General features: G+C 41.6%; 1 protein-coding gene across 1 annotated transcript in view; it reads left to right on the forward strand.

Annotated features, from left to right (window-relative positions):
- LDLRAD4 (low density lipoprotein receptor class A domain containing 4) overlaps positions 1–27,620 on the forward strand; it is a 176,668-nt gene that overhangs the window by 14,082 nt on the left and 134,966 nt on the right. The window contains exon 2 of the mRNA XM_084280592.1: positions 20,399–20,539. Coding sequence (XP_084136718.1) covers positions 20,399–20,539 — 141 coding nt within the window. The remainder of the gene's footprint in view (positions 1–20,398; positions 20,540–27,620) is intronic.

Consider the following 27,620-nt stretch of genomic DNA (forward strand, 5'->3'; position numbering starts at 1 on the left):
GTAGCCTGCTGCAGCAGGCATGCTTTTGTTGGATTCGAATCTTTCAAGATTACTCTTTGGAAATTAGAAATTAAATAAAGGCAAGGTAGTCTTTGTAGAAATGGTACAAGAGATCCCATTTTAGTAACACCTGGCGGGCAGTTAAGAACGCTTAGTTTTGCTAAATGCATCTCCCAGAAGAGACAAAATTGAATAATATGTCCAGTTCATTTAGAAAGGACTATTTCAAGTCTCAGAATGTTAAAAAGAATCAGATATGCCTGTAATGCAAGGGGAAGATATATTTTTCTCACCACTGTGCAGAGATGTTCCAAGGTAGCGGTGCTCTTCTTACCTGCCACTGCTACCTTTGCTGATTATAAGTGACTGACTCATTTAATGTGAAGTGGGATAATAACAATTTCCTGACATTACTTTTGGTTGGATCTGCAGCTTAGTTGAAAGTAACACTGTTCAGTTTTTCTCTTCTGTCAATTTTTACTGCAGAAGTACACCCCTCAAGAAGTTACAGGGGTTTAACACCTGTCATCAGATTTCTATATTCTGAACAGGCAGCAACTGGTGACGTTTAGCTGTCAGAGTTTGGATATTAGGAAGAATCAAGCTGAATGGAAACTTCATCCTTAAAATAGCAAATAGTTTTATATTAGAATAACGTATTGAAAAAGAAGAATTGAAGGAACAGAGGCTAAAATAAAGCAGATTGGAAAAGCTACAATAATTATCGGTCTGAAGATATGACGTAGCTTTGTTTTTCTATTCTCAGTATTAATAACATTTAGTTGCTTTATCCCAGGTGGATTTTTCTGGGGAAAAAAAGATGACTCTGGATTGTACTTCCTGTGACACTGTAGCTGAAATTTGTAATGATGACTTAACAGCTCTGCATCTGCTTCTGAACAACAGTTGTAGGTGTCATGAAGAGTAAATTACGTATGATTTAGAGTTCAGATATTGATATTAGCAGGTGCATGGCTGCATAGTGTGTCAAACGTAATGTTTATCCTTAGATTTATTCTGCTGGACTTTTGTTGTTAGGTATTTGGAGATTCAGTTTCCCCATAATGACTAATGCTGACATTGAAAGACATTTCATCTCTGATGATCTCATGGGTGCTCTTGTTACTGAGAAGAGACATTCCATTTGCTGTGGAATACATCATGTTGAGCTATACATCCCTGTATTAGTAATTTCTACAAGGCAGAAATTCTAGGGGGTGGTAGTTTCTTTTATTAGACGATCTGGTTTAGTTGGAGAAAATAGAGCTGTGTGCATTGCGACTCCTTCAGGTCTTTGAAAAAGATCCTGAATGACAGGTCTGCATGCTCCAAACCTTGCCTGGTTTTGGTTTTTTTTCTGCTGGTGTCTGTTGATCAATTAAAAGATAATTTGTCTCCCTAGAAAGCTTGCCTCGATTCAACTGCTGCATCTGTAGTAAACCACAACTTTGTAATTTTGGCCTCTGCCATTCAGGACACAAACCCTTCTTTCCTTGGAGCTGCCTGAGTTAAAGTTACTCCTGGCCATTTTGCTTTGTGCTGGGTTCTCCCTTCATGTGGTCTCACGCTGGGAATAGCCAGAAAGGCCAACTCTTCTGCCTAAGCTCAAAGGAGGTTGTGCTAAAAACCCGATCAAGCAGTTGAGCCTGCAGTTTGCTTTATGGCTTACGTCGTTCCCACCCCCTGAGACTTCACTACAGACCTTATTGGTAGCCAAAGTATTTATTTTGTGACCTGACATACGTGATTCAAGTGATCTATTTAAAGCTTGGTTTCATGCTCCTCAGTCAAATCACCTTACCTTCACGGGCACAACATACAGCTTTGCATCCTTCTGAGGGGAATTTTTCTAGAGCTGGTAAGTCACTTTCTTCTTTGTAGCAATTGCAGTTTTCTGTCAGTTTGAATGTACCTCCTTCCTCCTGATCCCCCGCTCCTCTCAGAGCTTTGCCTACGCTCCGCTAGTAACTTTGCCATGGAAACGTTTTTGGGATCAACGACAGTGCACAGACCATGGATTCAAATATCCATAAGAGAAGTGCCTGGCCCCTCACAGCTACCCTGTGCATGTGCCACCTTTCTCACTTCTTTCTGATGACCAGTCCGAAAGAGAAGAGCCTTTGGGTAAGACTCACCACTTCCTCTCAGGGCTTGCGGTCTGGTTGGTAGCTTGAGACTGTGGCTGTGGGGCTTTCTGTCTCTTCCTCGTGCAGCAGTCGAACAGGAGGCTTTACTGGGAAGTCATGTCCCCCTCTTGCTCCAGCTCACAGTCCAAGAGACTGGCTTCTGCTTGCTCTGATGGTCCTGCCAAGACTTGACCTAGATGACTTGTAGTGGTTTCAGTGGAAGAGCTATGCTAAGGAGTGAGAGATTGGAAGATCCCTTCCAGTATTTGGACTGCTGTGTGTGCTCCTGAAAAAGAGCAAGATTTTTTTAAAGGCAACCGTGTCTCTTCTCTTGTGTGCATAAGAAGCCTTATTACAACATCAGGATTCATATTTGTTAGCTTTAGTTAGAAAATCTGTGTTATCAGACTGTCTAGAGGGGTTCTGTTTATGTGATTTAACACTTTTGGCTTGCGTGGTAGCAAGATACGCAAGTACCTGTGATTCAAACGTGTGTGAAGTGCTGAACGGAAATGTGGGCTGAAGGTTGATAATTGCCAGCTAGGAGCAAAAGTGGGCTGGGGAATCTTGAGACCTTGGATTCCCTGGGCTTTAACATAGAAACATAGAATCACAGAAGGATTTGGGTTGGAAGGGACCTCAAAGATCATGTAGTTCCAACCCCCTGCCATGGGCAGGGACACCCTCCACTAGATTAGTTTGCCCAAAGCCCCATCCAGCTTGGCCTTGAAGACTGCCAGGGAGGGGGCAGCCACAGCTTCTCTGAGAGCCTGTGCCAGGGCCTTACCACCCACACAGTGAAGAATTTCTTCCCAAAATTTAATCTAAACCTACCCTCTTTCAACTTGAAGCCATTACCCCTGTCCTATCACTTCACCACAACATCCTCTGTTACTCTGATTTAGTCAGTTTTTATAAAGAACACACAGAGAACTTGCAGGAGCCATCATGTAAGGCATGTGTGTGGGTTTTGTTTTCTTTTTTTTTCTTTGCAACTACTTCAGCACATTGTGCACTTAAGGTTCTCCCACTGCTGCTCCATAAAACTGTAACTTTTATTACAAAAGGAAGTTTTAATACTAAAATAGCTTTTTTATTGTTGTTCTTGTAGTAACTTTTTTTTAGTATTAAACTAGTAACCTGGAAGCTTGGAAAATTTTCTGAAACAAAGAGTGTTAAGATAAACACTTGGTAAATTTCACATTTCATGAGGAAGGAAATACCTGTGGAAAACCTAGAAATATCAAATGTAATGTAGATAAGTCTAAGGCACGAATTGCAGATAGTCTGAGAACTTCCTAAGGAACTTAAACTTTATGTTTCAGTGTCATTTTTCATCTAATGATTTATTACATTGCCAAATAACATTGCTAATATCCACGATAGACCTTTTGTCATTTATTAAAGTGTTTGGGTTTTCCCCTGAGTGCATTGGAGCCCGTTTCTATATGACACTTAGATACAGTACGTATTACTTCTGTCACGGCATCCAAAAAGCAGCTATGACCATTCAACAGCTCAGGCACAAAACCTTCTGCCTTTTGCCTTTTCACTATGCTTGGTAACCATTTGTGTGTGTGAATCTTTAATAAGCAGCTGTGAAGTTTCTTAAGCTTGAATTGTTTTTAATCCTAGAAGACCAGTGTTTGTTGACTGTCTGTGGTGGAAAGGAAGGAAAAGCAGGCACATGAAGCTCATTTTCAGAAGCTAACTGGCATTGCAATTGAAATTACAGCCTTATCAATGTTAGTTTAGTTTGAAAACTTGTGTGCTATGAGGGTGTTCTCTGCATGGTGAGAGAAAGTACGGCTGGATGTGAGACGAGGGGGAAGCTGGCAGGCAAATAGAGCTGTCTCCTTTTGCCCCTGCAGGTAATGTTGCATGCATCAGGACTTTGCTTACTGCACAAGGTGTTCTCCTTCAGCACTAAATCTGCCAGCTCAGTAAATCCCAGACATGCTTAATTATCCTCTTCATTTTTTCTGGAATAGGGGAACTGGGAGAGGCACCTGGGCCTGTCGTGTGCTGCTCTGCACAATTTATGGTTGTTACTGCAGAGGAGACTCCGTCAGCACTGGGCGCTGCGTGCTCCCTCGGAGTTGGGGAGCATTGCTTGGCGCAGGGCTGGGCTGGCACATGCTCACAGAAACACGTGGTCCCTGTTTTGAGGGGTAGCCCAGTGTCCCACCGAAAGTCCCCTGATAGTCCTGTTGGAATTGTGCTTTGACAGGCGGATTACCACGGCGGTGTTAGTGACTGAAGGCACAATGTCACAGTGAATTTGAGCCCCTGACCCACTGGTACTAGTGGCTAACTGGCAATAAAATAAAATGGCTGTTGGGGTTTTAGTAACAGTTTAAGCCAAGAGTTACTGGTCTCTGTTCACTTGTAGGTCCTCTTAAAATTATTTTTCCCTGACGTGCTGGGGAATAGAATGATGAACCAAAGACAATCTGTACCTAGATTCAGTTGCCTGCTAATTATGTTTTCTTTTTTTTTTTTCCTCTTCAAAACCTTTCTCAGGGCGCTGGGGGCTTGGTGTATCCATCATGATGGCTGCAGCAGAAGTCTCAGAGCAGTTCTTGCAAACCTTCACACCTTCCTCATAAACTCATAATTTAATAGTGCAATTACTTTTTTCATTCTGAACTCTCGTGGAGCCGTCATGGCATAACAGCTGGCTTGGACAGGCCCAGTTTCATGGCCTCCAGGGTGGAGAGGTGACAGGGTCACGGACACTTGACATAGACTGTCACGCGCAGTATTTTAGGCATAGGTCACGGCAGCTTTCCATCCTTATGATGCCTCACATACCCTGCTAATATTCTGTCCCTTCACGCAGAGACAGAGCATTTTAATTTATCTGATTAATTTGAAATAGCTGGGAAAGACATCACCAGGGACAAAGACATCCTTGTATACCACTGCAAGAAATTTAAAATAATGTTTCCTTCCTCATTCAAAGAGTGATCCTTGCAGTCTCATAGTGAACATTAGCTTTATTACTGACTTGGCAGAGTATAGAGATTAGATACTGAATGAAGCGAAGGAGGTAGGAAAAATACGGAGCAATGAGGGGATATTGCTCAGGTTTTCTTCTTCAGGTGCATCTGCCTCAGGAAATGCAAGATAAACAAGGGAAAGCTCTGCTAGCCAGTGCAGCGGTGCTAAGTGATACACTGACACGATTGTTCTTCGTAGGTGGTTTAAAAGACACACTTGGAACCTCATCTGCACAAAAAAAAAAAGTGACTTTTCATGCAAGATGAGACATGAAAGTGTTTGGGTTTGCTTTTTCTTTCATAGGGATAAATGTTTGGACTACAGGGAAGTGTGCAAGAGCATTTTATCTCATCTGATAGTTGTCTGGGTTGAAACACTGGCCAGTTTCCCGTGATAAAAATTTGTACAGATAACATAAATGAATTAATAGTTGATGAGATTTAAAAAACTTAATGGAACTAGAAAATTATTAAAATTGCTAAACAGCAGAGGTTCTCCTTAACATGGAGACATGTGATAATGTTACTCAGTTTGCTGGTACCTTCCTTCTTACAGTCATCATGGGCTTTACATACCTGGATCATCTCACAGCAGCAGTATTGGCAGCAGTACTATTATTGTTATTGCTAGCTTTATTCCAGCTCTAGATATGTTGAGAAAAGCCAAATAGCTTCTCTGGCATTGTACAGACTGGGGAAGAACTGCAGCTAAGAAAAGAATTGCAGGATTTTTGTTTGAAGATCTTAGAAAATCTTCTGTGTTTTTTTTTAAAGACAAATTTCTAAAACTATTACTTAGGATGACATAGTAGTTCTTCCACTGGGATCTTCGGGTACACAGTCTTATCCATGCAGGCTGCTCCCTCTCCCAGCAACCAGTGTAGCCAGAAAATCTCTCTTCTCCTAAACATGATATGAAAATAATTGAGGCCAGCCCTTTTGTTTGGCCGGCTGATTTGGTATGCAGACAGCCAGTATTACAACGGAAGCTGGAAAACTGTAGCACAGTCTGGCAGGAGCATTCCATGTGTGGTTGGAATGTGCTCCTTCGCCCTGCGTTGCCTAATGCACATCGTACGTTATATAATGAGTTGGGTTTACATGGATTCCAAATCAGATGATACACTGTTTAAAATAAAAACTGCATTTCCCATTGACCTGTGGGAATTTCCATGTAAAATAACTCCAATACTTTTGGGATGGTTCTGCATTGAGATTTCGAACTCCACACTGTCTGTATACTTAAAGAGTGTAATGTAATTCACAGGCTGAGTACTTTGGGAAGAAGTCTCAGGGTCAGTACTCTTCATCTTAGGCTAGACTTCGCTCTAAACCTTGGCCTGCAATGCCTGTGCTTTGAGCTTGCTCTTTAGAGGTATTCATGTGACAGTATGTATGTTTAGATATATTTAGATCTATTTGGGTCTATATCATGGTATGAACCAATGGTGAAATTTGCAAGGAATTAATGGGGGAAGATTGTTTTTTGTTGGGTTTGGGTTTTTTTTTATTCTTTGATTTTATTTCTTTGTGAAGTATTTGCCTATATGTTGCAAAGAAAGAAATTATTTTAAAAGAATTCTGGTACAATTCCTTTATTAATCAGATTATGCTTTCCTTGTTTTGCCATTGATATGGGGCTTGAGAGGGAAAAAATTGGAAGACACTTGCTGAAATCTTCATGCACAAGGCAAAATGTAAGCTGCTGATTGCTAGATATTTGATATAAATAAGCTTTAAGAGAAATAAATATGTTAAGCCCCCTTAAAGTTGAAGATCTGATCTTGAGAGTTTTTAAGTGATTTAAGAAGTAGGTCCTCTCTCATCTCAGTTGCTTAGTTTTCACCACGTAGGCACTTGTAATATATATTTACTTTTTCTCTCCATGGGATAAGAGACAGAGAATGAAATACATAATGTTTAAAAAAAAAAGAGGGGGCAAAACGTTCCTCTCTTTTTTTTAAATGTTCTTTTATATCTTCCTATATCCATACATATATACATACTATTGCTGCACAACCTTTGTCCATACAGTTCACCTGTAGTGTCAAAGGAAGGAGTGAGCAAGACATTTATAATACATGCTTAGGAGCTGAATTCGGTGAAGCAGAGTTATTAAAATATGTGTGATTAGCCCCCAGAATGTCAGAAAAGGACACAGGCTCACTGACCATCAGTGCATGATTAGAAAGGTGCCTGACCCACTGTATCCATTGCTTCTTTCTCTGATGCTTGTGATTTCAACGCTGGGTTGGTAGACAGCCTGCGAATTCCTCCCATCTTTTGATGTTGTCAAATAGAAATGACTTTTTACCCAAGTTTTATCTGATGTAATTACCCACCTAAAAAGCTGCAGGATGGTTATTCTCTGAAGGACCCTGATGCGCTGTTTGGAAACTAAAAATAGAATTAATTTCTTCAGTTATTCCTTTGTGTCCCTCTAATACCCAGCATTTAAAAAACTGTGCCTCAACTTAGTAGTTTTAAGTGTTGCAAAGAACAGCATCCTACAGCTGTATGCCTTAGAAATCACCACAGGAATCAAAAAGTGATGATTTAGGTGTCCTAAGAACAATGCTGAGGAACGGAACGAAACCACATCCTGCTAGTCCAGCAATAGCAGCTCTGCCACGAGCTTGGCTTTTCAAGAAGAGTAAGTGGCTACTTTGTGTGTCATGTCCCGTGAATGTTGACGTTTTAGTCTCAAGACAACAGAATTTTTCTTTCATTAAAGGCATGCTCAAGATGTGCTTGTAGAGGGAGGTTGTTTTCATTCCATATTTCAAGCTTTGGCAAAAAACTAAAACTGAGTGTGTGAGGTCATGCTTGGAAATCCAGCAAACGTGTTTGAACCGAAAGGGTGTTCTTCTCCCTCCAACGTGCTAGCAGTTAAGCTGTGCATCTAGCAAGTGCAGGATATTCTGAAGAATGCAAGCTCTCACTCCTCTGCATGCCTATCTGTTCATATTTAAACGTGCTCCTCTCTTCTGAAGCCTTTTATGACTGCATGCTGTGGACCACGAAGTATCAGAGTGTGTGTTTATTGTTTTGAAAACAGGTGACCTCCTCAGAACCCCTCACACGTAGGTCTGTTTAGTAGATTTTTTCTTTAGTTTCGTATAACTCTGATCTGCTATGAAAGGGCCTTCCGAGTGACCTTTTATCAGGGTGTATGGTCCTGCCACCTCTGCTCCCGTCTTCTTTCTCTTAGGTAGCAGAGCACATTAAATAATTTGCTGTCAACTCAAATGCAGAGCTACTGCAGGAAGTTTAAAACAACCTATTTCAATATCATTTCCCCACTGTTATTAATTACAGCTTCTCTAGCTAGTTTGTTCCTCATCCACTGTAACACAAAGTACAAAAGGTAGGTGTAAGCGGTTGCTGAAGCACTTCAGGTGAGCGCTTTTTCTTTAATATTTCAAAGGATGGGCAGTGTTTGTGCACTGGAGGCCACATCTCAGCCTCAGACCTTACAAATCTTACAGATTTGATCCACAGACTTATTAAAAATGTGCTAACGTGTTCACAGCATTCATTTAATTGCAGCCTTCGTTATGTATTGATAAATAGCTGAGAGCTTAATTGGCCTGAGTTACACCACTGCAAAGTTTTGTTCACCTTCAGATTTGATGCTGAAATATTTGGGTGCTAGATTGCTCCTTTTTTTCTTCACTGAGGATATGGGATCATGCTTTTTGGTTTTCATCTATCTGAACACAGTGCCTGTAAAAGAGAAAGCATTTTTCATCTGCAGCCTGGATTTGGGAGTTGTCACCTCTCTCAAGAAGGATTTTGTGTATGGTAGTGTAACGTTCAGTAGTACTGCATTTTATGTTTTAAATATTTCCTCGTTTAGATGCTGGTTTTTAATGTCTCAGCGTAATTTTTTAAGCGAAAGGACTCTAAATTAGAGGGATGGGGATGTGCTGGCACACACAAGGAAGCTCTAACAAATATCTTGTCCCTTTGTTTTTGCTGGAAAATTAACAGCACGGTAAATTAGCTGGCTTTTTCTCTTTACTGTGCGCTCCCTATTTGAAGTTGTCTGAAGAGGGACCAGTGCTATGAAAATGACCTCGATTTAATTATGTTGGCTTACAAAAACACCAAAAATTATCACTGTCTCTGAACAGATTAGTAATAATGAGCTGGTACAATATGACAAACTACCTCGCCCACAGTTAAAACACAATTAGCTGCTCTTGAGTTCCTGATGCTCTGGCTATTTATTCTCTTTCATGGCTGGTACGGGCTTGTGTGGTTCTCTGTGTTCGGCGCATCACTTGTATAATTTTTAACGTGCTTTAACTTGTCATTGATACACTGATAACTTCAGCCATAGCCTGAGATTTGTCCTAGCCCATCTCTTGTCCCCACCCAAAAAATTCTGTAGGGCTTCTGACAGATATACAGTGGCAGATTTAAATTAGATGGCTGAAATGGTTATCTCTATCAGCCGCCTACCCTGTCTCTCTGACAGACGTTGCTGTCCCAAGGTTGGCATGGCTGATCTGCATGTCAGCCACGGTAGTTCCCAGTCCAGCATGTTAAGGTAAACCACAGACAGAAATAATGTCCAGAAGAGCCCTGGGCTTGAGCTAATGTGTCAGATTTTGGGGTGTGGCTTGCGGATCAAATACTGTTCGGCTTTCCAACGCCATGCCTGTTTTGTGAGTAAAGTCAGCTTCACCCATCAGTGGTCCCCCAAGCCCAGGGCACACATGTACATGTGTGTGACAGGCTGGCATTCCCTCTGGTGTGCTGGTATAGTGGGGACCCAGCCTCTGGTGCAAACTAGGTGGTGCTCCTTCTGCAGTGCAGTTTTTAGGAAAGGGTGAGGATGGCTAACTTCTCAAAGCCAGCTGTACCAGCAGGGTGCCAGGCTGTGCAGCTCCACCCAAGCCAGATGTGGAGATGCCAGCTGTGAAATGAAGCCATTGCCATCACACCTGGGTGCCCTGGCACCATCCTTCCCCCCTCAGCAGGGAGGGAGCTGTTTCTTTCTGTTTTCTGTGCAGTAAAGTTTCCCAATATGGTGCATGGATAGACTCAGCACCATCTGCCGTCGTGTTAATAGCATGTTCCTGTTCACAGCCAGGCGTGTACTGTCCTGAACACACTCTTCTTAAATGATACAGAAAGATTTATACAGTAGTGATTTCTTCAGGGTGCCTGTATCAGTGTTCTCTGCATTGTCTACTTCGTAAGCACTTTGGCCAGGGAAATGATGAAATAATCTTTGTTAAGTAGCTGTTATATGGTCAAATACATTGCTGATGCTTAAATGAAATTGAATCATTCGAGCCTGAAAGAATCTTTATTGAAATTATGCTGCTTAGGTTGCTAAATGAGACACTGTCAAGTTAGAAAATCTTGACTTTTTGCTCTGCGTTCACATTTCTTCCCTCTGGTCCGTCTGTCCCGTGTGCTGGACGTTGGGAGTGCTCACAGGCAAGAGTGAGGTGTCTGCCGGTAGTGTAACCTGGCATCAGGGATACATTGAATTGAAATGGAAATCTTGTGTGAAAGTTTGGGGGGGAGCAGAGCTCATCCCTTTTCCCCACCACAGTCAGTCTGCCTTTTCAGTGGCTGTCCCAGTATGGTTTGGGCTGTTGCTCTGGCAGTGGTATTACTGGAGCCTCACAGTGCCTTCTAGTTATTTTGAAGTGTTGCCAGAGACTCTCCTGACACAGACAATGGAAAGATAACCAGATTGTTTATTTGTTTATTTAAAAAACAGTTTTTATTTCCATAAAAGCAGAAGATAATTTCCTGGGACAAAGAAAAAGACACTTCTGTAGCCCAAGGGTGTTCTTCCTGCTCAGCGTCACAGACCTGCTGCACGCAGCAAACACGGGAGGGATTCTCCAAGACATTTATAGCAGAAAATGTTACGCAGGCTAAGGGACTGCCAGCTCCACTATCTGGAAATGCATGTAGGTGGGAGGCTGCATGTATGCATTTGTAATACCTGTTTGGGAGAGACTGTGCATGGAAATTGACTGGAGGAGAAGGCAAGGGGTTAAAGAGAGGAATTTTCTAACAGGAAAAAGTTTGTTTTGTTTATTTTTTTAAAAGGTTTAGCCATAAAACCCCAGCCTTCTGGGAAAGCTACTGAGGTGAATAAAAATGTGTGACTCATTTTTTTTAGATGGAACTGAATAAGCATTGAAGAATTAAATAACAATTGATACAAGACAGTACTAGTTTGTAAAAAATATTGTCTGTGCTGTACAATGCAAGCCATCGAGAGCGGTCTGTTTGGTTCTACTCTATGTATTGTATTGCTTATATTTTTGTTACGGGGACACTGAGGCATAGTGATCTGAATTAGACACTTTTTAGATAACTGGACTTAAAATGAAATCTCTTTTAAAGTACAAAGCCTGACAGTGACAAGGTATTTACTACAGGAACATGCAAATCTCTACAGATGTGGACTGGAGAACATGTTACAGATGTTAAAAAACGCTTGTCACTTCTCACATTAGCGTGCATTGCACCACTGAAATGCCATTAAGAAATGAAAGGAGAACTCTCTTGTCCATTAAAATCTGGAATTCACATTACAGCAGAAGCTCTGTAGCTGTACTGCATCTTGACAGATAGTAAATACATTCATTTCTCTTAGATTTTCTGCACAGTTTGCGTAGGAAGATACGTAAAAAATACTGTCATCAGTATTAGGTTGACATTTTCTGAACAGCCACCCGAAACAGGGTATACTCTTGCCTTCATTGTATGTTACTTGCGTGGAAAGTCAAGTTTTCGGGTGTACTCTCAGACCCCTCCTTGCTTCAGTAACATTACCCGATTGCAGATGTGAATGGTATTTATTCGGTATTTCAGTACCTCCTAGGAGAGCTAACTGAAAACAGTTCCTCCCTTACAGAGGTCACAGTCTTAAGTAATCTGACCTAATCTAATAACAGAGAACATAAAGACAGTCCTTTTTCCCACCAATCATCCCCTTTCCCCAAGCCCTGGATAGTCCTTGGGTGTTGCAGTAACTACTGTGTCCTCATCTGGGCTCTTTTTTAGAACTGCAACCAAAATTTAGCAGTGCATCTGTGAAGTGACGTGGTTTAGTCTATATTTCACTGGAATCAAAGGTTGTGATGTTACCTGATAAAATGAGCCAGTCTCGAGCTATTTGCTATGCAAACAATATTCCAAAGGAAAAAAAAAACCAAGAAGCTGCTACAGTAGCATGATTTTTTATTTCATATTCTTTTACGTATGCAGCACTCTACAAACTTGGTAAGTGACACTGCTTGTGATTATTAAAGATTTCCTAAGATTAAAACCAACTAACATAATTTTAAAATATTTACCATAATTCAGGAATTCTTTGAATTATGATTAAGGAGAACTAGACGTTAAGAAAATCTCATTTGCACATACCCTTTACTTCTCATCTGCACTTGCCCGCGATAATGACACTGTACTTGACAAAAATTATAAGGTACATATTTAATGTATTTTTAATCGTCTCCTCATGTAATTTCACAACTGAAAACGAGAGTGTCATTAGCTGAGTCACCAATGCGCCTTCCCCATACTTGATTAGCAAACTCTGCCAGTACATACAGAAATGTTGGGGAGGTTAGGGGCTCCCTTGGGGTCCGTCAGGGCAAGGCCTGGCAGCCATGGCCTGTCCCACTGCCCCAGCCTTCAGCAGGGCAGTAGCGAGCACCAGGGGAGCCCCAGGCATCAGCTACCACCCTGGGGTGATGTGACAGGCCAGGAGGTGGCCCTGCTTTGCTACTGCATTAAACTGGGAGAAACACGAGGCCTTCTTATGGCTGATGTAAACCCATCCCTTGTAGGTGGTTCCCTCTCAGGAGCCGGAGTGAAGGTGTTCCTTATCTGCCACCTTGGCAGCTGTGCATGTCTGCCCTGGTGCTGTGTGTCCTACTTTCTGCAGGCTCTGACCCAAGCACCTCACTCACGGGTCAAAGTCAAGACCCTGACTTGGCTTGAGTTGTTGGCACTGACCCAAGTCCCACAGCAGGAGAGCACAGGGCATGTGATGCTGGGTAGAATGTTTTCGTGGAAGCTTTGTGGCCAGAGAAGGTGTCAGGCTGCTTTGTTGAGGATGTAGAGGAGACTTCACGTGAGCGTGGAGCCCGGGATGCAATTTTCAAGTCTTGTTGAGAGGCTCTGGCATTTGAATGGTGTGGGAGGCATAAATGGGCAGCTCATTGCCAGGTCAGGGTAACCCAACAAGTGGGTAGAAGGGCAGTAAATACAAACCTGTACTCTGGTACTGCCTTGCTGTTTTACAGAAAAAGAAGTGATAAATAAACCAGAAAAGATTGTCTGTGAAGGTGGCAATAAAAGAACTTTTCCTTTATTTGCCTTTGCTTGTGGTGGCATAACTGGCTGTTTAGATGAGCCTGATTGTCTTCAAGGTCACCTTCAAGGTCACATTGAAGAGGCTTGTCTGTTTTGAGATGGGTGCTGTAATGGGAATTGTTGGCTCCTTTGTTCTTGAAGAGACCTGCTCAGGGGAGCTGCTGGTTCCTGCTGCGAGGCTGTGGAGGCTCAGGCAGGGTGATGGCTGAGTGACAGCCAGTCTCGAATTTAGTCTAGATGCCAAAAGTTTTCCAGTGTTGAAGAAAAGTCTTCTCATAGTGCTCCTAAGGACTCCAGGGAGAGGCCCTCTCATTTCTTTTCACACTGGAGACAGGTATATCCGAGGAAGAAAGATCACAGACCAAAACCAACTCACAGACAAATCTCAAAAGAAAGGTCTTTCGGTTGTCCCCATGGTTTCTGGTGTGATTCCATCCAGGCTGTTAATTAAGGTAAGCTTAGTGAAATGTCCTCACACTTTGAACTGGTGAACCGCATAGTAGATTTCACTACCTGTACATAAGAATATTGTGCTTGCCCCTTGTAGCTGCTGGCATAAATAATAACTAGTTAAAGGGCATAGCTTCAGGCTTTGCTTTAAGAAGATGAAAAGATAATTGCTGGATAAGCAAGTGAGCATGGGGGGCTGCAAGAGGGTAGCAGCTCAGCAAATGAGACTGGTTTTGAACTGGTAGCAATCTTCTTTCAATCAGTCTGGTTTTAAGGCCATAATCTCTGCTGAGCAGGGAAGGCCTCAGTCTCCACGTGGCGTGGCTCTGAGCACCGACTTGCCTGTCCGGCGCAAGGCTGTGGGCAGTGAGGACAGGCATTTGACTGTGGCTTACAGCTCTGCTTCTTACTCTACATAAGCTGATCCGCTTTCATTTTTGCTGGTATTCTGCTTGGTATTCTTCTTATGAAGTGGGGTTTTTTTTTTGTTTTATAAAGACCTATTTTTCCCCTCCCTTTCCTGCCCCAACAGAGGTTTATTAAGCCGCGTGGCAGCCTGCCATCTTCCTTATTAACCAAGCTTTTTCCCAAATAAACATGTTCCCTGTGTACATTGCCTTCTATTTATGATTTACTTCCCATTATAAAACTACAATCTATAATATTAAAAATAATACACAGACAGATGTTTATCAGAAGTTCAACAGGGTTTTATTGTACTGACTTGGGTGTTTGTGGTTTATACTTCTTTACTCTCTAGCGAAGTGCGCTTCCTCCCACCCTCCCCAGTTTACTACTTCTGCCTCTTATTACAGGTGATGATGCCCTTTAAACACATTTTCTTTCAGGCTGTTTTGTGTGGTGCAATATGAGCAGTAGTATGATGACATACTTAAAACGGGAGCCTTTACGTAAGAAGTTAGAAATTAGGGCCTTTATTCTGGAGATCTAGATCCACCCCGAGGCAAAGAGATTTTCGCCTTCTTCTTACGTGAGGCCAGCAGGGTCTTTAATCGCCCTCCGCTGGCTGCCCTGCCCGGGCTGCTACCGGTTTGCTGGGTTGTGGGAGAGTGTCACAGACATCATTTAGGTTTTCATTTTGTGCATTTGAACCGTGTTACTACAGTTTAGCCACCATGATTTGAGATCACTGGCTGTGTCTATAGTTCTTTTAGTTTTTTTATTCGAATGGATGGAATAGAACTCTGCCTCTGGGTCAGATAATCATCTCAGACCTGTTAAATAAGTAGCTGTGACATGCATCGTAACAGTGGCCTAAACTACCATATTTTTTCAGTATGACACTTCGTTGCTGCTTATTTTTTTTTCCCTTGGCCTGTGGTTGGACTTAGATTACAAAAACAAACAGCACTTAGCTATAATTAAAAATGCCCTACAGTAAGCGGGATGACAAAACAATGGGAATGCTGTTCATATGGATGAAGTCAAGTGTAAATGAAGTCTAAAAGAATTAGGTTGAATGCAAGGATAATATAATCTTGTTGGGTAGGCTCAGAAAGTGTAAAAATAAGCCTACCCAATACAGCAGATTCTTGCATGTCACTAAATAAAAACCCAACTCTGATCAGAGGAGTTTTTTGTATCACAAAGCAAAGCCATCTTTTGCTGCTGCAACTGAAACATAGCCTTCAACTAATGATTTGAAAAGCAGTTATGTATTAGTGGGTATTTGTATGTAGAGAGTTTATATGTATGAGCATCTACGTTGAGCATGTGAACAATATGCTCATTTTTACTACTTGCATACAGTTTATAAAACCAGAAAAAGTTCATAATAGCATTCTTTGTATTCCTTTCTTTCCCCTCCCAAGGTAGTCTAGTTCTACTTGGAAGTATGTTTATTAAAACTTTACATTGAAGAATGAGTATATCAGAAAGATAAATTATAAAATTGTGCTGTAGACATAATTACAAACACAGTAAGACATAACTGTAAGAAGGACTGGTTTTTTTCAACCTCCTGTGGCTGTCATCTTGCTTCAGGTTTAGCTCTAGTTGGAGTCTTGCTGACCAATCTACTGATGTTTCACTAATTGCTCCTTGGAAACAAGAGGAAAACTGCCTAGCTTTGAAACATTATTCATGAAAGAAGGATCATGCTGGCTTGTTTTCAGAACAGGAGTTTTTCCCCCCTCTTCTTGTCTAGACAAGTCAAGTACAAGAGTTTATACTGAAAAGGGCTCTCTGGTGTGTCATTAGGCACATTGATCTAGTCTGGACTGGTCTGGATCTCCCTGACTGAGTGCTTTGAGGTCACTCGTAGTATTTTGGTACAGACCTCTGCAGGTTTATTTACCAGCTTTCAGTTTGATGACACTAATATTTGCTTTTGACTATCTCCTGACTTTGATCCACCTTGCTTTACAAGGAAGGGTTCTCTTCTGATTTAGTAAAAGCATGTGCTGTTTAAATGCACTTACTATGCAAACCACTTCAAGGTACTGAATTTTCATTTACAGTTTGCAGGTACCTGATGTTCTGTGTTCAGAAGTAGCTATATTTTCTTTGAATAATCTGATTAATTGATTTGTCCCATCCATGTGTTTTTCTTCTGAGTATTTCCTTCAGACTTTAACAGAACATGATTATGCAGGCCAAGTTTTGCGCTTTCACGTCCTCCATTGGATATTAAATTCTGCTAGATTTAGAAATTACTTTTGCAGATGTGTGTGTTGTGGGTTGATCCTGGACAGCAGCTAAGCCCCTGCACAGCCGCTTGCTCACCACCCCTTCCCACCCCACAGGAAGGGGAGACAATAGGAAGAGTAACAGCCAAAAGACAGTTCAGTAAGTGAAGGTAAGAGGGGAAATAAGTAATGCAAAGGCAGTCAATCACCACCTCCTGCAAGCAGATCAATGACCAGCCAGGCTCTGAGCAATAGGAAGACGACCTCTTGGTTTTTATTGCTGAGCACAGTGCTGTGTGTCATGGAGGATCTTTTGATCAGTTGTGGTCAGATGTCCTGGCCAAGTCCTCTCCCAGCCTCTTGCCTTCCTCCTGCCTAGTCCCTGGGAGTAGCAGAGTGAGAAGAAATGAAAGCCTGGATGCTGTGCAGGCACCACTCAGCAGTAGCCAAATGCTGGTGTGTTATCAACACTACATTGGTCACAAATCTAAACCAAAGCACCACAGAGGCTGTTAAAAAGAAAGTTGACTCCACCTCAGCCAGGCCCAGTACAAGATGACTGCTTTCTTGGCAGAGAGATTTAGTGGGACATCACAAGGCAAGATGACTTGGGCAGCATAGAGCTTTTTAAAATCAACACAGAATTCCTGTGGTATTGTGATCAGTCTTCCAGTCAATGTGGGCACATCAGCAGGGAACAAGAGGCCTGATGACTTTTTTTTTCTTTTTAATTCACCTTGACAGTGGCAATGTGCACATATCTGATCTGAGGGAGGGAGGAAGTAGCCATAAAATTTTACAAGAAAAGTTGATTGGTCTTTTGAATTCAATTTTCAATGTGGTCCATTAACGAGGACAAAAAAACCCAGGCTTAAAGCACAAATTCTTTATTCTGGTTAGTCCTCTTATGGTAATGTTAGTTAAAACCCCAGAACTTTAAGACTTTAATAGAACTACTAAAAATTTAATGCTTCATTTGGTCTTTTGTCTGAAAACTGTGTAATCTGGTGGCAAACAGAAACCCAAAGTTCTTAGCTTTAATTGCTTTTGAGTTGACATCTCGCTTGAGCACTTTGTAGCAGCCATGGGGGAAGCATAGAAAGTGCAGTAGGACTCAACACAAAGACACAGGAAAGAATTAAATACTGGGGCCAAAGTAACATGCCAAATGCTGTAACTTCGAGCAACATTTGCGTTTGATATTTGTCTTTCGAATAGAAGCAGTATGTCCTTTACCACTCTAATTTCACCCTGTGTTACATTGCTCATTTAAGATACCTGGAAAGTTTGAACCCTTTCAAGCCAACTTTTCTGATCTTCCAAGGCAGACTTGTCCTTTTTTTTTGTTTTGTTACAGTTTCTTACTTCATGAAGTTACAGAAATGAGTCCTAAAGTGTTTAATTACCAAGACTGTTAATACTGAGACTGATCTTTTAAGTCTCCTTTCCAAAAGTAACTGTTAATGACCTCCTTAGTTCCTTAGGTTTCAAGGGCTTACTCTAGTTATACTTTTATTTTTAATATACTGTATACTCAAAACAGAAAAACTCAGCCCTTAAATGCCTCGTCAGTTCTTGGTTGTAGCAGAGAAGGACATGTAGACAAAGGAACAGGGAAAAATACTTTGTACAATATTTTACTGTGCAGTTTGAGTAGTTCAAGTGCTGCAGGGTTGGGAAAAAAATTAAATCTTGAAGACATTATTTAGGCGAATATTCGCTGATTTTTAAAAGCAGTTTGACCAAGTGGAATAGAAGGATAGATTTTTTTCTGCAGGAAATACTGGGTTTTTTTTCTTTCATAGTATCTGATGGCTTTTATTTATATTCCTAAGTGGCATTTTATATGTTCCACATGTCGAGGCATTATATTTTCACAGCTGTAGGTTTTTGCTGGTCCGTGTACCAAAATACCATTAGAACTCTTGATGAAAAGCGTTCAGAGCGAAGCCTGCAAATCCCTTTTACCTACAAAGCAAACTTGCTAAGAGAAATTATTTTGTTGACTTTCCCAATTTATTTTCCCCCTCCTTCACTTTCACTGTGCCTGTGTTACACGTAAGGATACGTGTGAATAAGCATCACGCCTCAGTAACTATTCTAGGGCCTTTTTAGCATTGCAGGTCTTGTTGTCTCAGTTCAGAGGAAGTCCAAGTGCCGTGGAGATTAAAGGAAAGTCACTTGTTGACACTGTTGAAGAACAAATGCTGTCTTCTTTGCTGGGAAGGACCAGGGATCATCCCTCTTAAGCAGAATCAGCCAAGCCGAACTGCAGCCGTAGGGAAACACTAGTTCAGGGAGTGGCACTAGTTTAATAAACTACTTGGGAGTGTTTCTTGTTTTTAATTGTGTCTACTTGGCCTTTGCTTGTGAATGAGAATCTCCAGAGCTTGTCAGCATGCTGGAAGTGTAATCATTAAATTATAATTTGTCTAGATATAATACGTCCTCCATTCTATATGTGTATGTAGTATATTTAACTTTGGAACAAGCCTAGTGAGAAAGCTTTTTATAATTGCATGTATATTCTTCTGAACATTCCTTAATTACATCTCAGATGCTTACTATAGAGCTTTGTTTCTGGAAGTAGCATTTAAATGATTAGTTTAGCAGAAGGGCAATGGAATTTTAATTATCAACCATAGTAGACATCCTTAGTACATAGCGCCTTATTTACTGAGGTGTTACAGCTCTAGACAGAAGACAAGCCAGACTGAAGCCCAGTCTGACTGGGCTCTGAAAATTAAAGAAAAAAGCCATTCAAGGTGACAAGGCACTGCACTGTAACTCCTATAAAAAGCTACCACGGGTTAGCACTTATGGAATCTTTACCAGTAATAAAAGGCCAAGGATGGAGGTAATGTCATCCCTGTCTGAAGGGATGACTGTGCAGCTCTCCTGTCAGTGTAAAATTTGAATGGGAGATGAGGTAAAGAGTTTTTCCTTACCTTTTTTTTTTTTTAAGAGCTAGGTATCAGTCTCATGAGCTGTCATCCACGGGATTAGTTAGCCAGCCTGCATCCTTCTGCAAAGAAAGGGAGAGAAGAAGGAACTGAAGTACCAACGTTTTTGTTGAAATACTTGGCCTCACAGGGATTGTTCTCACAACTATTTAGGGGAAAACGTTAATTTCTTTGTAATGAAAGTGTAAAAAACACAGCATGCCTGTGTATAGAGTCCAGGCACTTCCTAGAGGTTTTGGAAGTTTACTGACAGTGTAAAGCGAACTGGCATGTGGGAGTTCTAGATGCAGACTGAGTGCTTGATTGTAATTAGTTGGGAGACTGGCAAATTGGCTTTGGGAAGGTAGTTAAGGAATAATTGTCTTGTGTCTGGACAGGATTGTTCCTGGTTATAAACTACACTATTGCCTTACAGCTGATGCTGGTTTACATTATGCAAGATGTTTTTTTAAGGTGAGACAGTTGTTATTGTTATTCATAGCTCTGTCTTGCACCAAATATGCGAGGTGCCACACAAACACGTATGAGAACAATGTCTCTGTCCAAAGTGAACTGTACTCCAGGTGAACTACTACTGATTTTTTAAGAAGTTGAGTTTTCCCAAATGGCAAACATTGTTTGCTAGTGGATTGATCATGGTGATCTGGAACGTGTCACATATATATTTGTATGTGCAACACTTACAAATACTGTATTATTTATTTTGGTGATAAAGTGCCAAAGACCCCTCCACCATGATAGCATCTACTTGGAAAAGATTGCCTTTAATGCCAGCCATTCCAGCACTGAAGGAGGTAAGCATCAGTTTCCTCAAAAATTCTTATTTCCATTTCTCTTTTGCCTTTCAGAGTGCAAATTCACCTGCGCCAGTGGTAAATGCTTGTATCTTGGTTCATTGATTTGTAACCAACAGAATGACTGTGGGGATAACAGTGATGAAGAGAACTGCCTGCTTGTAACAGAGCATCCACCTCCAGGCATCTTTAGCTGTAAGTACCGACTCCTTGAGTGCATGTGTGTATATATATACGTTGAATATGTCTGTTCACCTCAGAATTCAGTCTGTTCAGAAACTTAGTCTGCAGTACAATATCCGAGGGGAGGGGGAAAGACGGAGGAAATAAATACCTTTTTTCTCTGAGCCAGCAGTGATTTGAAACACGCTTTCTCCAGGTTTCTAAACCTAGGAAGTTGTAGTTATGCAAGGGAAGTTTGTGCTGCAGATATTGAGGTAATCATATGGATCATATGTGGCTTCTGAGAAAGGAAGCGTAATATATAAAAGATGAAATAATTTGTTTACCAAGGTTCTAAAAAATATTTTATGCTTTTTGTGACTGTGTGACAGTCTTTATATACTGGGATGACTATTAAGGAAGTCGTAGTCCTTGCAATCATCATTCCTGTCTATCAACTATATTTTATTAGTGCTGAGATCAGCATCACTTGGCAGGTCGCTGTGATTTTTTAGGTATATATTTTAAATACCTTTAGTTGCTGTTCTTTGGTGCTTAAATATCTCACTGAGAGTCTGTCAGTCGAATTGCACTCTCAGTGCTTTGCCCTCGGTGAAATCAAACCTTAATTTTGGTTTTGTATGTTCTGCAATAATTTATTTTTAAATGACAATTCAGCATTCTGGATAGGGCAGAAATGTTCCAATAACGTTTCTGGTCTACAGGTACAATAGAAGTGCTGTTACATTACTTAGTGCTTTACAGATGGTTTTGTTCTGCCAATACTGATATCCCCCGCAGCAGGCTGTTTCCTCTCTGGTTTGTGACTATGGCTTAGTGTAACTACCTGTATTAGTTATGTTGTTATTAACAATGGGAATTGTTAGCAGCATTAGAAGCTGCGATTTTTGTAGTGAATGTGTGTGCCATTAAGCAGGACAGAATCACCAGATGAAGTCAGGTGTTGGATACACTCCTTTCCTTCTCTGCCCTCTAACCTCCAATTGCATGTGTGTCTAAATGTTGTACTGTAAATATTTTTAAATCGTGTATTTGTGGCACTTTGGTACCTCTGCAGTGATTTCACAAGTTTTGAAATAATAACGACCTACATACGCTTTTATATTATTTCATATTATTTTTGTGTTGATTTGTTTCTTGGAGTGGAACTATTTCCAAAGCCCCAGGACTAGCCATAGGCTTTAGTGATGGGTTCATATCAAAATGACACATGTATTTGCCCATGAACTTATGCTAACCTTGGCTTTTGAGTTGTAAAACCCTTATGCCTTGTTATTTGTGCATGAAAAACTTGTAGATATATCTTTATAAAGTTCAAACAGGAGTTTTTTTGACTGGGATACTGAACAGCTCTTCTCTTAAACCTTGTTCTTCTCTTAGACCATGCTAGCACAACTGTTTGCCCCAAAGGAGCTATAAAAGCCACTGTGGTAGCAGGTGGAGGGAAGGACTTTGGTGACAAGCAACAGTTGGGGCATTGCAGATGATGGCCCTGCACATGTCTGGTGTGAGGGCAGCACTCTATGAGTTCCTGGGTGGAGATCCTATGTGGAACTCTGAAAGCCTCCTTCAACTGGAGCACAGGTGGTGTTTCAGCACCCCTTTATCCCTATGGCAGTTGTGCAGAAATCACAGCAGTGTGTTGGCACCACATGCTGGCCTCTTCCTGAAAAGGCCTCTGGACTCTAGAAATTGTTACCTGCATGATCCGGATCTGTGAACTTTTGGGTCTCCCCCTAAGCCACGACCCTCCTTCAGGTGTTGCAGTAGGTCGAGAAGGTGAAGCCAGGCATGTGTGAAAGGGAGAGGAGGTGGTGGGCTGGCAGGTCATCCTCCTCATCTTCATGGGTGTAAAGGTTATCCAGATAAGATGTGTTGTGGAGAAAAATTGTTTGTTTCCTTCTCAGATCAGCCTTTTACAGATGAGAGGACTGTTACCCTCATCTGTCGGTTGATCTCTGGGAATGTTTGAAAAAAAAATGATTTAAATAAAACCGAATTCCCTCATATGAATTATGTTTCGTTAAATCTATTATCATTGTTCATTTTCTCTGACTCCTTCTAAAGTACGGTGTCCAGTAGTCCTGCTACTTCAGACCTCCCCAGTGCTCAGTGAAGAGAAATAATTAGTTAAAGAGTCTTATTTAGTCCTCTAAGAACTGTATTTGCTGTTTTTATAACAACATTGCAAATGAGAATTTTGTAGAGGAAATACTGGATTTATTGGTAGGGGCATTTAGAAGTGTTTAACGTTTTGCTTACCTTGTGGCAGAGTGGATTCACTATTTGTCACATTTGGGATATTGAGGGTGACTGTGCTTCTGCATTGCAATGGGGACTGTGCGACAAGCGCTGGTAAATAGAGGGATTTCTGTTCTAAATAAAAAAACCAAAGCCCAGTGAAACGGGGTCCTAATGGTGAAACAAAGAGAAAAAAGATCAAAGCCAGACAGAAAAATAAGACAACTGTAAACAGTATTGAGGATTAGTGATATTTATCATCTTCTGGCTATTAGACAGGCTGTTATGTGGTAGAAATCAGGGGCAATTGGTAATAGGAATGAGCGTTGCTATGAATGTGGCAGGTGCTTATACTGGCTTATTCCAGCATTGAAAAAATGTTTGTAGAATACTTGTTGAAGTGAGTTCCCCAGGCTTTAGAGGGATGACATGTTGAATTAAGGAATTTGTGTGTGCTTTTGCTCAATGATTTTAATGGGGATCCCTACCAGAATACTCCAGAGTATACGCGCTTGAAATGGCCCAGCTGACGAGGTTACCTTCCAACACAGAAATACATATATTCATTGGCCTCTAATTAGTGACAAGAAGGTAATACAGCTCTACAAGAGGGAAATGAGTGTTAAAAAAAACCAAAACAAACACTTGAGGGGTTTTAAAGCAGGAATTTCTTTCTGGTCTGTGTTACACATCAGCTCTGTTCTTGCATCTTCTCATCTGTGCAGAGTTCTTGAATGGGTAGGACACAGCTGAAAGGAGCCACGAGGAAGCATGCGCTGGCATCTGGGCAGGGTGGCTGGTTTCTCCCTGAGATACTTTTGTCTTTATCCAGAGCATGTTGGCACTACTGTGGTATGCCTTCCCTTCTGCTGCTTCTTCCAAGAATCCCTTTCTTTTACTGTATTCCAACCTTCTATCCTCCTGTGGTAGAAACAGTCCTCATCTCATTTCACAGTAGTATATACACTGACCCCAAATGATGTCTAAATAAATAAATTTTCATATGGAAGTTCTGCTTCAGTTTATTTAAGCAGTATGTGCCATGTTAGCCGTAGCCCATATTTCCTTGGCTACTGAAGCATCTCTCATTTGTGCTCTTGCCAGCAGCCAAATTCAGAATGTCTCTTCGGAGCTTATTGTTTAGTTTAGTTAAGTTGCATGAGCAGTGGTATAGAAAGATATTTTTTGTGGGTGATCTGCTCCCAGGATCTCAGCATAATAGCAGATGCTACCTCATTTTATTAGAGGAGATTAAATCTTCCAGACTTGGTCTTCCCGCTCTCCTTGCTGTTCTTACCTGGCTCCAGTGTGAAGGCCGTTAATTCAGTTGCTGCTGACCTCAGGAAGACGTCTCACATGTGCAAAGTACCAAAAAAAGAGTTTACTTCCACAGCTCTTTGGTTTTATTAATTTTCCTCTGCTGACTTGTAGGTAGAGCTCCCTTGCACTACGAGCAGTTCAGTCTGTATAGCGTGGAGGAATTGGAGGGCAGCGGGGGAAGAACCGCGCTGGCTGTGAGGTGGGGGTGTGTGTGTGTTAGAGTCTGCAGCCGTGCAGGTACAGCTTGGTGAAGATAACACACCAGGGTTTCTAAACCAAACGTGTTAAGACAAAGGCTTGCTTGGTTTCCACTGGGATTTTCAGCAGGGGGTTGGTTTTGCACGTTCAAATGTACGTTGCCTCCTCAGCGAGGCCACTGCGAGGTTACCCCACCTTTCCCTGCAGGTAGCCTTGTACCACGTAGGCCGCGTCGACTTTCGGTAGGTCCGCTCACTGTTCTTATTTTCAACAGCTGTAAAGCCGTATTGATTGGGATAATGGAGATGACTGGTCTTTTAACACTGCTTGGAGGTCAAGGGTGTATTTGACGGCACAAAGCCGCGATAGGAAAAATGAGAGGAAGAACGGGGTTTTAAACATTACAGACTTGGCCTTGGCAGCAGCTTGCTGCTCCACGTGACCTGCAAAATTTGGACTCGGAGGAATTGAAACAATGTGCCTGCTTCTAGCAGGACACAGTTCATTTGCTCGAGCATTTCCCTTTGTTTCACAACAAATGATCAGCCTGCTTTGTCCTGCTACTAAAAGTAAATTAGATTTTGAAATGGGAAGCGTTGCCTGTCGTCTTGTGTGCAGACTGCAGTACCCAAAGTCATGTCTAATTGAGGAAGGTTGCAGGGGTGGAGGTTTTGGTTCTTCAGTTGTTCGGTGGGAAGCAGTACAGGTAGCTTATCTCTGCTGTGATCCCTACGTGTTCGCCGGCATATGAAACACAAATATTGACATGCATGAGAATTTGAAGGAGAATAAAATAAGGGAGAACAAATCCTTCTTGTCATGTGAAAATTATGTCTACATCAAATTTCAAGTTGTCAGCATTGATGGAGGTGATGTGTCATGGCTGTTTTGGCATAGAAGAGTTTGCTGTAGGAGTTCATTTTCCTCTGCAAGGTAAAAAAACCCAAACAAATCAAATATATAGCTCTCCCTTTCACCACCCCCACCTACTCCTGTCAGCTCCCAGCCTTGTAGGGATCTGCAGGGGGTTGGAGAATGATTCTGTTTTAAAAACAAAAAGCTCAATCAAAGGAAAATATTTTGTTTAAAGAGACCTTTGGCATCCCCCTCTGACTGTGACACCGAATTTGCACAGATAAAAACAAGCGCTTAGATTTACATTTTGATTGTGCTTCTGCTTTCATGTGTGCCGGGCTGTCCCACTTCAGGTGAAATTTATCCATTTCTTTAAATATTTAGCAGTCTAGCGTTGATGTTAATGAAAGTCTGGCACTGCTATTTTGAGCATTGCAACAATGATAGTAATTTTCAGTGTCAGATTACTGCTTCTCGGAGGAAAAGGGAGATGGGAGGAGGGAAGAGCAGGGGGAAAAGGAAAAAAAAATAAAAAAAAAATTGTTTCGGGTCTAATAGAGTTTGTCATCAGCCTGGCTGTGCCAGACAGATGGATCATGAATACTGTCTAGACGCTCTCTGCCTGAGTGGAGCTGTGGTCTCTAAGGACAAGCAATGAGACGCCGGCTTAAGTGACTGGGGAAAGTCAGGACGTGCTCCCCTCTAATCAGATAGCGATCCGGGCTGATCCTGCCCCAACCGGGCGGGAGGAGAGGCCCCGCCGGTGCTGGGAGCCGGTCAATACCCATCTCAGCTCAAACTCGGCTATTACAGGGATTTAGGGGGGAAAGGAGAGGGATGGTGTTACGACGCTATTGATTTCAGCTGCATCTGCCCAGGGACGGCGGTGTGATTTAGCTGGGAGTATAGATCTCGGGTGGGGGTGGATTGGGAGAGCCATCATCTGGCCGTAAGGCGCATGCATAAAACTGCACGCTCACCTGTATTTATCGATCGGTTCAGTCACCGCATAGGCTCAAAAATTCTTATTTGATTGCTTACTTTTCCTTGATTTGGGCCACTTGTTCCGAAGGTTTCATCCCTTCTCCCTATCTGGGGCTCTGTACGTCCCCGGCTGTAAGGATGAGGTTATGTGAGCTTGCCCGCCGTTTGGAAAGGAGAAGCCAGGTGAGACCCGTAGTCTAGGGCAAATCTTGCACTATTTAGTGATCTCTCATGCTGTTACTTATCCTTTCTGTGGCACTAAGCATAATTAATGATAAGGAAATAAAAATTTCTGATGCAGACGGAGTGATAAATACTTTTTGACTGGGGGAGTTCTGACAAAAAACTTAATTTGATACATATGCCAACTTCTTTACAAAGCAAGAGAATCTCTGGGTTTTGTATTACAGGATAAACCACAGTGCTCTGGATTTTAGTTCTGTGTGCATACAACTGAATACCAGATAAATGCTTTTATTTAGAAAATCCAGTTGGTTTTCAGCCTGTAGTGCAGTCTTTGTTTATTAAAGTGCTATGAGCAGGTTCTGTGCTTTGTTTTGAAATCATCTCATCTTTTGAAGCACGTCACAGAACGGTCACAATTACTATGAGCTTGAAAATTAGGAAACAAAGCAAGACATTAAAGTGAATTTTGTGGTTTCCTTTAGTATTTTGTATGTATTTTTTAAAAAATGCTGTATTTCCTGATGTTTAATAAATGAAGTAGAATGCTGGTCCCATTAATTTCATAATAAAACTGCAGTGGAATTCAGTAGTGCTGGAGTTTACCCATTCTTCATCTGGAGCCTCACAGTGTTAGCAACTCGGACAAGCCAGACGCACAGGTCCACAGCCAATAACAACCGTGAAATGTGCTGGTACAACATCAGGTATTTGCATCTGCTTACAAACAGGGCTGAACTTGGCCCCTGGTAAGGAATTTCCATTTCACAAAGTTTCCAGCTGAACATTAATCATATTTTTACAGTTAACAAGGAAAGAAAGAAAAGCTTACAGTGCCCTGCAGATGAAAATGTGGCAATTTCAGTGCTCTGTTATTCATTCCTGAAGTATGTAAGGCAGTTGTATCACCTTTAATCAAGATCTAGAAGCAACATTTGTTAGAACTGTGTTTGTTCTTCATGCACATTGTGTTCACCCCTCGTTCAATTCCTCTTAGCTTTTAGGAAACTTCATCTAATGATAAACATCACAGATTAGTATGTTTTTGCCTGGTAACACTTTCACTTTCTCCCATTTCTTTTTTCTGCTACTCATTTCTTATGCAGAAGAGAAGTTTAACTGCTCAAAATGTACAGCTTATTAAAATCTTCATTCAAAGACTGATTTTTTATGTATCCGAGAGAGGCTGGAAACCTCTGAGCAGCAGTCCCAGGCATGATGTGACTTTGTGTCTTACAGGTATGCCTGGCTCTGCAGGAGATGGGAGTTCCTTGCAGACCACTTTGAGGGAGGGAAGTGGCCCCCCACAGAC

This window comes from Gallinula chloropus (genome assembly GCF_964237585.1).
Source record: "Gallinula chloropus genome assembly, chromosome: 2".
NCBI classification, from domain to species: domain Eukaryota; kingdom Metazoa; phylum Chordata; class Aves; order Gruiformes; family Rallidae; genus Gallinula; species Gallinula chloropus.